Source organism: Zootoca vivipara, chromosome Z1 (assembly GCF_965207765.1).
Source record: "Zootoca vivipara chromosome Z1, rZooViv2.hap1.1, whole genome shotgun sequence".
Classification (NCBI taxonomy): Eukaryota; Metazoa; Chordata; class Lepidosauria; order Squamata; family Lacertidae; genus Zootoca; species Zootoca vivipara.
This window is the reverse complement of record NC_142583.1, coordinates 66,149,670-66,163,412: the sequence shown is the minus strand read 5'-3', so window position 1 is coordinate 66,163,412 and position 13,743 is coordinate 66,149,670. Positions and strand designations below refer to the sequence as shown.

Genomic DNA, 13,743 nt, shown 5'->3' with positions numbered 1-13,743 from the left:
TAGCTTAAGGTGACAAATTGATGCTCCAGTGAAGGGCAGAGAAGTTTCCACTTCTTACTCTTTCTTCTTTGAAAAGTGCAGCTGGAAGGATATTCCAGCTGCAATTATTCATCTTGTCCTTAGTGTTCTAGCCGACACCACACACGTGACATTCTGCAGATCCCTTGAGGATAAATCACAAAACCACATTTGCTTCGGAAAGCCCACGCAAACCGAGCACATACTAGATATATTGGGATGCTCCCATCTCTTACCACTTGTACCAAGTCTTCCCCCTGGAAGATGTCACAGACTACCTGGTGGCACAAGGACACTGTGTCCAATTATGCAATCTTGTGGCCCACATACCCAGATGTTTACAGGGTCCCTAAAATCCCACACCTATTGGGAGATGCCTAAAACGGGAAAGCACGACAAAGTGCAAGTAGATAAATAGTGACTGCTCTGGTGGGAAGGTAAATGGCGTTTCCGTGTGCTGCTCTGGTTTCGCCAGAAATGGCTTAGTCATGCTGGCCACATGACCCGGAAAAACCGTCGGCGACAAACGTCAGCTCCCTCGGCCAGTAAAGCGAGATGAGCGCCGCAACCCCAGAGTCAGGGGTCCTTTACTTTTTAAAAAATTTCCAGCATGCACTCGATTCCATCCCAAAGAATATGATTGTTGTTGCTGTTACTGTTGTTATATTTGTAAGCTGACAGTATAAAGGCAATCTGGTACTAAAAGATAAAGCAACAACAGTAGCTGAGAAACTGCTACCAACATGCAGGTAAGTCGTATTAACAGAAGATGCTAGTCTTTATTGAATAATCTCCAGCTGTCGAGTGTTTTGTACTTTGCAAAGAATGCACCCACTTTATTTTCTCTCCCTGAATTTGGCTTTTTCTCTTCTGGGTCCTCTTCCATCACCAACATCTACCATCGCCTACCTGGCTCCAAATAGTATCTAACTTTATCTCACCCCTTTTCCTCCTCCTCCACATTGTCCCGGGGTGACCCTATCCACTCAGAAGGCTTCAGCTAAAATCTTTATGCTAGTAATTCGCAGATTTAATTCACCACTCCCGATACGTCCGACTTCATCAAGTCCTGCCTCTGTTAGTTGCTGTGATGTGTTCTCTTAAGACATTTTGCCAACAGCTTAAAAATGCTAACAGGGTTAGCTCCTTATCTTTCTATCCACTGTTACTTCTTTCCTTCCATTCTCACTTGAAGCAGACAATACCAGTCGGTGGTGAAAAGGCTGCTCTGAAGAAGAGATCTGTAAAAGTCAAAAGCTTACGACACACACACCCAAGAAATGTTGACTCAATATGCATTCAATTGGGATTGTATGAAATTCACCCAGTGTCCAAATATGGCACACACCTCTGGGTGCATGTTTGCAGTAATAGCATAATACAGATAATGAAAGGGGGGGGTTGAATTGGGACAAGTGTGTTGCAATTTATACATACAAGCAAAGCAGAGAACTCTGACATACAGGTGAAACTCAGAAAATTAGAATATCGTCAAAAAGTGCATTTATTTCAGTAATGAGACTTTTTCTTTTCTTTTAATTTTTACAAATGCTTTCTTTTGGAAATTCCACAGTAATAAAACAAATAGTTACAATAATTCAAAAATATACAAACATCACTATTACATTTCATTAATTACATTCCATTTATAATTGACCAGCCTAACGACAAATAATTACAATTACAACAAATTAAGGCTTGACATATCTTGCTTTGCATGTCATGCATCTATCTCATATATTGGTTTCACCTTTTAAGTTGCATTACTTTTCGACGATATTCTAATTTCCCGAGTTTTACCTGTAGTGAAGGAACTAGGATGGCAAGCAGACCAGGGCAATTAAGGAATATCAAAAGCACTGGGATTTCCCTTGCTTGAATTATTATTTATTTATTTATTTATTCATTCATTCCCCAGCCACTCTGGGCGGCTTCTAGCAGAAATATTAAAATACAATAATTTATTAAACATTAAAAGCTTCCCTAAACAGGGCTGCCTTCAGATGTCCTCTAAAAGTCTGGTAGTTGTTTTTCTCTTTGACATCTGGTGGGAATACCTTTATAGACAAAAGTATTTCCCCCCCCCCAATCTATCCCAGCTAAAAACTGTATATTACTACAATTCAACAATATGATTCCAGATTAACTGTTGTAGCTTCCACCCCCCAAAAAATCCTGGGATTTTATGTTGTGAGGATTCTCTGTTGGAGACTGCTAAACCCGCCCTCTCAGAGCTACAATTCTCAGAGCGCCCTGGGCAAAGGAAACGGCTGTTTGTCTGATAAGAACATACGAAGAGCTTTCCCCTTAAACTGCACTCAAAAGCCTAAACTGAGCCTATACAGGGCTTGAACTGAAGGCTAAGGGTGGATGTTTACTCTGTGATGGGTGCTCCTCGCACATCCAAGTCCTTTGCAGCATCCACACAGCACCTCTGGCATCAAAACTCCAACCCCATTTCTCCTTGCCCCTTCTAATCCAGAGTTGCTCTTCCACAGATAATCCAATACATTACACACACACATGAAAATACTGGTCCCAATGGTGCGTCTGCAGATTTGGGGGGAAGATGGGTGCTAGCTGCTGAACACAAAGCCTTGTGACTCTCCGTGGAGGGGAATTAACTCCTGTGGTAGACCACTCACTTAGCATGAACCAACAGGAACAATTAATGCATTCTCCAGTGGAGCCTTCCCCAAGCTTCCTGTTTGGGAGGGATCATCGCTTAGCAATAAAGCACATGGTATGCATAGATTCTCCTGGCCCCTGACATTATAAGTTAACATGTTTGGTTAGAAGGGGTGTAGAACCACAGAATTGTAGAGTTGGAAGGTACCCCTAGGGCAGGCATAGGCAACCTTGGCTCTCCAGATGTTTTGGAACTACAACTCCCATGATCCCTGACCACTGGCCCTGTTAGCTAGGGGTCATGGGAGTTGTAGTTCCAAAAACCTGGAGAGCCAAGGTTGCCTATGCCTGCCCTAGGGTCATCTAGCCCAACCCCCTGCAAGGCAGGAAACTTAGCTAAAGCGTCCATGACAGATGTGATTTGAGACTTTTCTCTGCCCGGCGCACTGGAGAGTTTCTGCAAGTCCGTGTAGACAACACTGGGCTAGATGGCTAATAGTGTGACTTGGCAACAGGCAGCTTTCTATATCCCTGCTCCTCTCCAACCCAGTAACGTCTAGCAATACAAACAGAGTGTTGTAACCTCACTCTGCGGCAAATTCCCCCATGCCTAGAGGAGCTGCTGCTTTTGGTGACTGGCAGGTGCCTTCAGTGTGGAAGCACCTGGAGACGCCCCATCTGAAATGGCCACAAAGTGAGTCTGTTGTGCATCACTCCAGGTACTTGGCTTCTCAGACCAGAAAACAGGACCTTTTCTGTAGATTTCTGGCCCTCACTTTAATTTCATTTGGGTGTTAAGGAGTTACTGTGCCTGCTTTGGGAGGGGAGGGGATCTGTTGCTATGTCAGTGCTATTTTAATAAGCCTTTAAACTTGCTTTCTACTTTTAAGCTACAGTCTTCTAGACGCAGCAGACTGTAAAAATTCAAATAAGTTGGTTTTTTAAAAAAACCCAACAACAAGATCAAGTCGCTGCCTGCTCTTTATTATCTTTTATGTCAAGTATGAGGACAGGGGGAGCCTCGAGGCGGGTTAGGTGGCTCGGGAAGAGCTCCTGGGGTCATGGGGCTGCTGAGGAAAGAGGCATGCAGAGCTTCCCAAGTCACGCTATGAGCAACACATGCAAAAAACACAGCAGCCTACCATATAGTATACAACCATGCCTGGATCTGAACAGAAGAGAAATGAAGGCAAGGGTTGCAGGGACCCGTATCTCTCCTAAGAACTATCATGAACTCACCCTTGTTAAGGCATTACTCAGCTCTCCTCTGAAATATCCAATGTATCCAGAAGAGCTTGGGGTGGGGTGGAAATCCCAGATATCTAACCACCTGGATTCCTAGGAATTTGATGCAGGCACTGAGGAATGTGAAAAATTTGCAATGTCCAAGCTATAATTCATAGGCAGCTCTATGGAAATTTCACAGCTGCCCCTTGTATTCTGTTCCCTCTTCATTTCCCTCTGCTTTCTCTACTGTCCCTTTTACACCTGACACTCTTAGTTCAGAGATGTAAAAGACACCATGAAACATCCTGACCACTTTAGGAGCAGAGCAAATCTTCTGAAATTTTTCTTGCGTACACTGGCTTCCCTTCAAACAGGTGTCAAAGCAAAAAGGTGTGCTCTCTCCCTCCTGCACCAGAGTCCTCTCCTGGATCTGCCTTCCTCAACTTGGTGCCCTCCGCCGAGGTGGGAAAAGGCTGGTCTAGGGTGAATCTAGGTCACCGCGGCAATCATTATACGGTAATTAGGATAGTCCCAGCAATGGGAAAGGTTAAACAATCACCAGCACAGACAGAAGAAAGAAAAGAGAGACTGCAACAGGCCCTTTACACAATCCATCAATGAACTGAGCTCCGAAGAGGCAGGAAGTCCTGGACACATCTCTAGCAGAACCAAGCATGGGGCACACACACCCCTCCATCCAGGCCAACTTCTTTTAAACTTTAGAATTAGTTTTGGCCAGCAGCAGGGGAATGGAGAGAGAGAGAGAGAGACACTTTACTGTTGATATGGAAACACAGGAGTCAGGGAAGTGCTACAAACACTGGGGACAAGGCTTTTTTGTGTAGATCATCAAATCAATGGTCCAGCTGGCTACACTCATCAAAACACATTATGCATCTTAAGCATGCACTTTTCCCCAAAGGCAGGGGAACCCCTTTAACGTGCTCTGAGAGCATTTGTAAACACCCGTGCATATTTTCCTGGAGTTTCTATATGGAACTGTGTGATGTTGAGTAGCAAGCACAGCCCCCAATGCTGCTTTACCCAAAGTTTATTTAACTTGCATGCATTTAAAATGCTAACTGGTGGGGGGGGAGGCGGGGGGGGAGAAAGGTCCTTGAGATTCATGGTCCATAAGGGCTTGCCAAGGACATTTAAACAAAGCACAGAGAACTGAAAGATTTCTGCAGGGTTCTGGGAACAGCGACACCATTAAGGGAGGGTGAAAGCACTTGGAACTCAGTTTCCTGCGGAGCCTTCACATAATCCCCAATCAGGAGGGAGTTAAGAAATAAAATTGGGCTCCTTTATGTTGGGAGATACTAGAGTCTGCTTCTGTTTTCAAACAAAACCAGATGGGGCACATTTTTAAAAAGCAGGGGTCCGACCACACGAGTCTTCTCCAGGGTGTGGACCCACATGCATGTATACACACACACAAACACACTGTATTCCGGGGCTATTGCCCTCACTGGATTGTATCCAACACTGCTGTAGCACCAACAGACACCCACTTAGGCAACTGGACTGCCCTTTCCTCTCCTCACTACAGACCCCCCCCCCCAATGCATTTCAAAATCTGCTCCACAAGGTTGTGGGACCCTTCGGAGCAGATTTTGTGGATGAATAAGGGGCTGCAGGGGGTGCGAAAGTCTGTTGGATGCAATCCATTGGCTGCGAGGGATCTGTGTAGGATTTGGAATGCACAGGATAGACAGGGAAACGAAAAAGTATTCCCTAACCTGGCTTCTGTCGAAGTTCCTGCGGATACTGCCATTAACAAAGCCAATGGTGGAACCTTTAGTTCATTTATCTACCCACTCGTACAAAACCTGTGTTCATACATCACAGTAAGCCATGATTAAAGGGTTTACAGTGAGAGCACCCAGTTCGCTCCTCCCTGCCAGCAAACAGAAGCAGCAAACCAAGATCCTCGGGCTCACCGTTGGTTGGTTAGCCAAGAGCAAACTGATACAAAAGGCACGAAAGACGTCCTGGTGCTCTCCAGCCCTGTGGGGAGTCACTGTCGCACACCCTTTAGACAGGAGCAGGCAACCCTGCTTCTGTCTCCCCAAAAACCATATCCCGTAGCTCTTCCAACTCATCAAATGCAATAACTTAAATGCATCTCTCAACAGGAACATACACAATTCAAGCCTGGTGTATAAAAAGCAACTACTTCGCCTGTTCTGCATACTTTCCACTTGTATCTGACCTGAGTTTCCTCCTGTAAGCTACACAGCCTACCCAAATGACAGCATTTTTAAAATAGATCTTGGGGGTTTGTGCCTCATTTATCCCATTGTTTAACTGATACACTTCCTGAATAAAGTTGCATGCTAACTGGCTACCAGAAATCAAGTCGGCCTGCGGTGAAACAGAACTTTTATAGAACCTAAGTTCAACTGACACGGTATACACAAACCTTTTGGAACACGGAATTATCTGCTTAGAGACAAAGTAGGCAATTTGAAATTATTTATTTTTACTCTCTGTGTACACGTGCGAGGGCACCAAGCAGAACCACTTACTAGATGACCAAATTTATGGGGCGATACCTCATGGTGGGTGGCGCTGTGGGTTAAACCACAGAGCCTAGGGATTGCTGATCAGAAGGACGGTGGTTTGAATCCCTACGACAGGGTGAGCTCCCGTTGCTCGGTCCCAGCTCCTGCCAACCTAGCAGTTCGTAAGCACGTCAAAGTGCAAGTAGATAAATAGGTACCGCTACATCGAGCAGGTAAACGGCGTTTCCATGTACTGCTCTGGCTCGCCAGAAGCGGCTTTGTCATGCTGGCCACATGACCTGGAAGCTGTACGCTGGCTCCCTCGGGCCAATAACGCGAGATGAGCGCCGCAACCCCAGAGTCGGTCATGACTGGACCTAATGGTCAGGGGTGCCTTTAGCTTTACCTCATGTCATACAAGTATAGTTCTGCTCGTGTAACAGGTCTTTCCCCATCATGCACCCTGAGTCCTTTCTGGGTGGTCCCACAAACCTACAGAGAAAAATTTGAGGGTGTGGCAGGGCAGGGGGCTGCAGAGGAGAGAAGCAGAAAGTGAAAGTCTGCTGTGCAGTTGGAAGAGCAGCGATGGTTTCATCCCATGGTTATTGAGCAAAACAGGGTTTCTAGATGAGCTGGGAAGTAAGCACAGAGTATATTTAACTGCCACTATATAGACGAGTGCTGCGTAGACCTAATCCCCTCCCTCTGCAGTCGATGGGATTTAAATGATTTAACGTGAAGTGAATGGTGGTCTCACGTGTCCGTCCTGTTTGGCTGACTGTCATAAATAGCCATAACTTCCTACAATGAAACATGACCCTATTAGGGTCATGAACTCTGCTGCCAGGTGAGTGTCTTTGCTCAGTTTTGTCACTTTCTCTGTTTGAGGAAGAATGGGTTTCCCATCCTGATGCAAATAAGGTTGTCATGGGCATAAGGATAATAATAAGGAAAATAAAAGCAATAAGGAAACTTCAGTATATCAGCATATACTTCCCCAGCCTCTAGCCTACGGTGGACAAAAAAGCAAAACAAAACAAGAGAGTGATCCAGCTCTCCGATTTTTCGGTATTTATTTTCTGAACAGAATGGCATTTCAAAACAAAGCCTTGAGGATTGTCAAACTTGTACGAAGCACAGCAAACTAATGAATGCAAGCCAGTCAGCTGTCATGGGAAAGACAAAGGTCTTTTCATCTACCTCAAGATGCCACTAAATAATGTATTATTCCCTTGCTGCACTTAGATTGACTTCTCTCCCTCCCCCCCCCTCGATATATACCGTGTTTCCCCCTTTTTAAGACACCGTCTTATAACTTTTTTTCCTCAAAAAAACACACAGTGTCTTATTTTCAGGGGATGTCTTTTTTTAAAAAAAAAAATTATTACTGTTTTTATTACAGTACTTGTATAATACAGTATTACAACTTGTGGCGGGCTGGACCGTGTGTGTGCGCACACACACACACACACACACACACACACATACACATACGCCCATGCCTTCCCTCCCTCCCCGCATTCAGATGGAGCAGGCTGGGCTGGGGAGGGGGCACCCCGTCGACACTGGGTCTCAGCTTGCGCTGAGGGGCCGCAGCCACCCTGTCAGGAAGGGCCCCTATCCCGGGGTGTCCATGACCGTGCTGCTAATGTGCCACCGCCAAGCAGCATAGAGGAGTCCTCCTCCTCCTTCTCTTACTGCTCCTTCTCCCTCCTCACAGGCTCTCTGCTCCGCGGCGCTGCTGGGCTCTCCAAGCGTTCTGCACTGCAGCAGCCGCCGGTTCTGGGCTGCGGAGAGAGCAGGCAGGGCGAGCACGCGCAACCTGCGGGAATTGATGCGCTCCCGTCTGCGGCGCGTGCTAATGGCCCGGTAGGTCGGGTCTCCACACAAGGCGCCTTCGCCGCCGTAGCTGCAGGCTTCCCGCCGGGGCCGCCTGCAAAGCGCCGCGCCGAGGCTCCCCGGGAGAAGGCGTGCAGGGGCTGAAGCCAGAGGCAGCGGGGGGCATATTCCGGCCCCGGTGATGTCAGGCCTCCCCATGGGACCGGGAACGGGACTGGGGGGGGGAATCTCGCTCAGCTTCGTCACTCTCCCGGACAGCAGCAGCAGCGAGAGGAGTGCACGCTCGTCCCTGGCGTCACAGCCTCAAGCGCAGGCTGGGGAAGAGGAGGCGAAGGAGGCACGCTCAGTGCGGTGGGGGCTGAGGCATGGTGGAGTGCCCCGAGCCTCTGGGAGCCGGCAGCAGGAGGAGGAGGCTTGCCGGGTCATCACCCAGCAGCGCGCGCAGAGCACCCCGAGCCTCCGGCAGCCAGCAGTAACAACAACAATCCAAGAGGCTCGGGGCGCTCCACGCACGCTGCTGGGTGACGACCCGGCAAGCCTCCTCCTCCTCCTGCCGGCTCCCAGAGGCTCGGGGCACTCCACCATGCCTCAACCCCCACTGAGCGCGCCTCCTTCGCCTCCTCTTCCCCAGCCTGCGCTCGAGGCCACGGTGCATGCAGCCGCCTGCTGCCCAGCCTTTTTGTTCTCCTAACCCCTCCGTCTTGCCTACCTCGAGCCTCACATTGTTCGCCTCTTCGCCCGCAACTCCCTCCCGAGACGCGGAAAGCTGCTTCGCGCAGCAGCATCCGCCGAAAAGCAGTGTGACTCTCGCGCCCCCTCTCCTTCCCCCCCTCAGGAGTCCAGCGCAAGGTCCGGCACTGAGCTCTGCCTACGGGGGCCCCGGAGGATCCGCGCACACCCTTGCCTCCCCCTTGGTGGCCCTGTTCGGCGGCAGCCCACGCCGCTTGCCAGACATCCCTCTTCGCTGTGACTTCTTTCTCTGCTTCTCCTCCTCTTGCCATCGTGCTGGGTCCCACTGGCTGGCTGGGGCACTCAGCGGTCTCGCTCCGCAGAGTATGGCTTATTTTCGGGGTATGGCTTATATTTCCTAAACGCTTAAAATCCTGCTATGGCTTATATTATGACTACGTCTAAAAATAGGGGAAACACGGTATATAAAAGCACACACATATCACCTGAATCTGTCTCGTGTGAGACAGAATTTGAAGGATCAGCACAATCAAATCGACACCCTCACCCACCCACCCCATCAAAATGATTTCATTGTCAACTTTATGAGATTAACAAAACCATTTTGCAGTGCTTCAGCTCACCAGGACCGTGTGTGTGTGTGTGTGTGTGTGTGTTGGGATGGGAGGAATTGGTGTTGAACTTGGGATAGGATTCCTCAGAGCTCTAGGGTAGAGGGCTCCAAGTTGTCAAATGCTGGTGTAACATACAACAAAAACCTACAACTGATTATGCACACATAAACAAAACAGGCCAATCAAACTTTTCCATCATTTGGTAAACCTTGTTTATCTTCACTTAAGCTTTGTTAATGCTTCTTGTCTTAGTTAAGGATGATTTTTTTAAAAAAGTGATTGATAATTAAGAAGTTTGAATGCAAGCAAGAGTATGAGGGAAGAGGGCAGGGAGTGAATTTAGACCTGCAACACCACTTGCGTTTGACCTCCTTATGTGAAAGATAGAGGGAAAACCTCTAAAATTAAGAGCTTTCTTCTCCAACAGGAAAAGGGCAGAAAATCTGTTTCAGTGTATCTGATGAAGTGTGCATGCACATGAAAGCTCATACCAAAATAAAAACTTAGTTGGTCTTTAAGGTGCTACTGAAGGATTTATTTATTTTTGTTTCAACTCAGACCAACACGGCTACCTACCTGTAACTAGGAAAAGGGCAAGCATGCTTGCTTTGGCCTATTGAAAAGCTGGAAGAATTCTGCAGGATCTCTTGGGCAAAGTGATAAACCACCAAGTCAGGAGCCTTCAACTCAACACTGGCAATAAGACAATAGCCTCTTAAAACAGCCAGTGCTTTAAAAATTGCAGCTGCTCACGTCTTCCCTTCATCCTAAAGTGCTCATCTCCTCCTGAGCATCACATTCTTTCCTGGTACATTTTTTGCAAGGAAATGATGGTCAGGAATTCCAGACTTACCTGCTCTTTGTCAGGTTTGTCAGAGATGTCGTTCAAACTAGAGGAAGTCAGGTTTCTGTGCGTCATGGCTGGGCTGCCTGAAAGAACAAGAACAAGGTCCGTTAAAACACTGTTTGGGGACACACAGAGACTCGGGCCATAGCGATACCCGAGCAAGACAGTTTGCCAATTACATGAAGGGTGGTTGAAAGCTCAATATAAGACAGCCGCTATCTGCTAAAGCAAGTACCAACACCAAGCAATGGCAGAATACATGTATATATGGCAGTCCCTTTTATCCTCAACAATCTCATTTAGAGAAATTCTTGATTCTCCCCACTTGACTCAATGGGCGTTTAATTTTGGCTGGATTCCATTAAGATCACAACTGGCCAGCCAGGAGATTTTACTAACATGAGAAAGATTATGTTTTCAGAGGCCTTGAAAACTTTGTAGAGAACTTTGAACTTTTATGTGCATCTAAAACAAAAAGTTGACAGAAAGAAGGGATGAAGTATTTGCTCACTCTACTAACTGAAGATGATGCAAGAAGCAGCATGTTGACTGAGCTACAGATTTAGGATCAACATGAGGGTAAAACAAAAACATCCTGATTTGGCTAGCTGGGGGCACATCATAATCCCATGGAGGTTCCCTTCATCTTCAGCTTGTTTTTGCCTCCGAGTCATATAAAGAACATGCGAAATAAATAAGAGGGTAAAATCAATTGCAGAGCTTGTGCATGTAGTGCTTCCATGTTGGGTTGAGATATGGTCCAAACCTCTATTCAGCCACAACTTGATAGAATTAACAAGTCACTAGGCAACTGCCTCAATTGCTGCATTAGTGAGGGAAGTTGAGTTGTAACTCTCCACATGTGATACATCACCACCACCACCACCACTGCAGGAAGGTATCAGGTCATGTACACAAGGGTGCCTGATGAGTTCAGTTCAGTAGCATCATGGAAATCAGTTCCTACACCCCAACTTTGCTGCCGTCCTGCACGAAACCGACCTAGATATGACGTCAAATAGATGGTTTGGGGCCAGGCTACAGCCGAGGGCAGTTCTACCTGAATGTCTAGTTCTGGGTCCTTGAGGTCAACGACTGGCTTGTAGCAACCACGTGGTACAGCTCTGTTGACCAGACTAAACTACAAGGATGGTTTTGGGCTACTTAGTCTGCCCACCAGTCACAGGGCGTGTTGCTGCATTCCCCTATCCTTGCAGTCTGCAGTAGCAGAAGCATCTTAGCTCATAGAGTTTCTGGTTCAAGGACAGGGTCAGTAGTTTTCCCCATGGAAAGATGTATTTGGGAGCTTTAATTCCTTGGAAGCCCACCTTTTTGGCATGTTGTCATTATCTCCAGATTGATCCCCCAGCACACGACCACATCCCCTTAATGCACACCCGTTTCCCTGCAAAGTGCAACTCCCTTCCCACCATCCACTTACTTAGCCATCCCACGCTGGGGCTGCGCTGCACCCGGATTTCATCATCCAACGTGCGGGTTGCTAGGCATGGCACAGAGCTCTCAAGCGGGCTGCGGGCTTTAGAGTCGCAAGCAGGAGGAAGAGCACGCATTCGAGAGCAGCAGCAAAGAGGAGGAGGAGGAGGAGGAAGAAGACAGCAGAGTTAAGGCGGAGGAGGAAGAGAAAGGCTAAAGCAACTGCAGAAGCAAGAGAGTTAAGACAGAAAAGCATTCAGACACTCATGTTAACACACCACAGAGAGCTACGCACATCCGCACGTCAATTAGAGACCGTTCCAACATTAGGTATTGCCAGCTTTTGGCAGCCATGTACTTATAGAAAATGTGGCACTGAGTGCATTTTCAGGGTTTTGTAATATTTGCCCTTTTGCAACCCTCAAACGTGCAGAACGATATATAATATTCAAAATAAAAGGAGAAAGAGGAAATGGCATGGTGCAAACACATAATCGCCACAACTTACTCAGATTCAATCCAGGAAACTAGTTCAAAATTGTGGGGAGACTGGGTGGCTCATTCATACAACTGTTTTTTTCCCCTTCACTAATGAAGATCTGGAAGCTAGGGCTCTGGGAATGAGCCCTAGGCTGAAAAATATTACCTCTGAGTGGCAGTACTGTATTTACTCCTAAGCTTTTATCCTAGCAATCAAACAGACGCATGCTGGCTGGGGTTGATGTGAGTTGGTACCTGAGCACTGCAGGTTAAATGCTCACTTATGGCAGTGTCTGTTTGTTGATCTATGTAGAGATGTAAGGATATTAAGCAAGATCACTCACTTGAAGCTGAAAAAGTAGTTTGTTTGAGAAATAGTGTTTTTCCATGACATCGGAAGTGAATGCCTATGTAAGTTTTGCTTTGCGAGTGTAAATATTCCTAGTTAGCCCAATAATGAATGCATTACATGGACTGTAATACAGTGTTACCTCGACTTACGAATGACTCGACTTACGAATGTTTCGAGTTACGAACAGAGTTCCGCCCGCCATTTTGGATGCGGTTTAGATAGGATTTTTTCGACTTACGATTTTTTTTAATTTTCCCCCACATTGGCTTCAACTTACAAATTTTCTGATTTATGAAGGTCCATTCGGAATGGATTAAATTCGTAAGTCGAGGTACCACTGTATCCTATTTTGCCACCAATGGATTCAAGTTACAAGAAAGGTGAGTCCGACTAAACATCAGGAATAACTTTCTGACAGTAAGAGATGTTTGACAGTGGAACAGACTCCCTCAGGAGGTTGTGGACTCTCCTTCCCTGGAGGTTTTTAAGCAGAGGTTGGATGGCCATCTGTCACTGATGCTTTAAGCTGAGATTCTTGCATTGCAGGTTGGTTGGACTAGATGGACCTTGGGGTCCCTTCCAACTCTAGTATTCTGTGAATGGGATTCCTTCTGAACACCTACGTCCAATGAAGCAAAGAATAGGTTGTCGGGTGCTTCTGTGGCTTAACCACAGCTTTGTAAATAACCATAGCAAATTCTGCAACCAAAGGTCGTAACAGATGGCCAAATCTTTTGCTGTCACTGGATAGTAACCCGCATCCTGACAACGGTACCCAGAAAACATCTGAAGAATTTAGAAAGAAAGCGGCTTCTTCGGCTGTTACAGCCAACATGCACAACGGGGGGGGGGGGTGTATGTATTCCGTTTTGTAACACTTCAAATAACGTGCCAATGATTTGTATCACCTGGAGAAATGTCTCTTTTTTTCGCACCCCCTTCCCCTTCTGTTCCTCTTTCTACTCTCATTATTTCTAAACTCTGCTGATGCATTATTCAGCTACTTAGAATAACCTGAACGACACTTAAAGGAATAAAACCCCACGCCTTATTGTCAACTGCTGCCTCAATGCATTTTTAACCACTTTCAGTTTGAATAAGTAATCG

At 46.7% G+C, this 13,743-nt stretch overlaps 1 protein-coding gene across 4 annotated transcripts in view; it reads right to left on the bottom strand.

The window, feature by feature from the left end:
• SLC4A4 (solute carrier family 4 member 4) overlaps positions 1-13,743 on the bottom strand; it is a 190,917-nt gene that overhangs the window by 48,999 nt on the left and 128,175 nt on the right. For 3 of the 4 annotated variants that reach the window (XM_035103066.3, XM_035103068.3, XM_060278361.2), the window contains exon 7: positions 10,377-10,453. In XM_035103066.3, the coding sequence (XP_034958957.1) occupies positions 10,377-10,453 (77 nt within the window). Of the gene's footprint in view, positions 1-10,376; positions 10,454-11,811; positions 11,908-13,743 lie in introns of all 4 variants that reach the window. The other variant, XM_088660661.1, reaches the window with a different exon arrangement.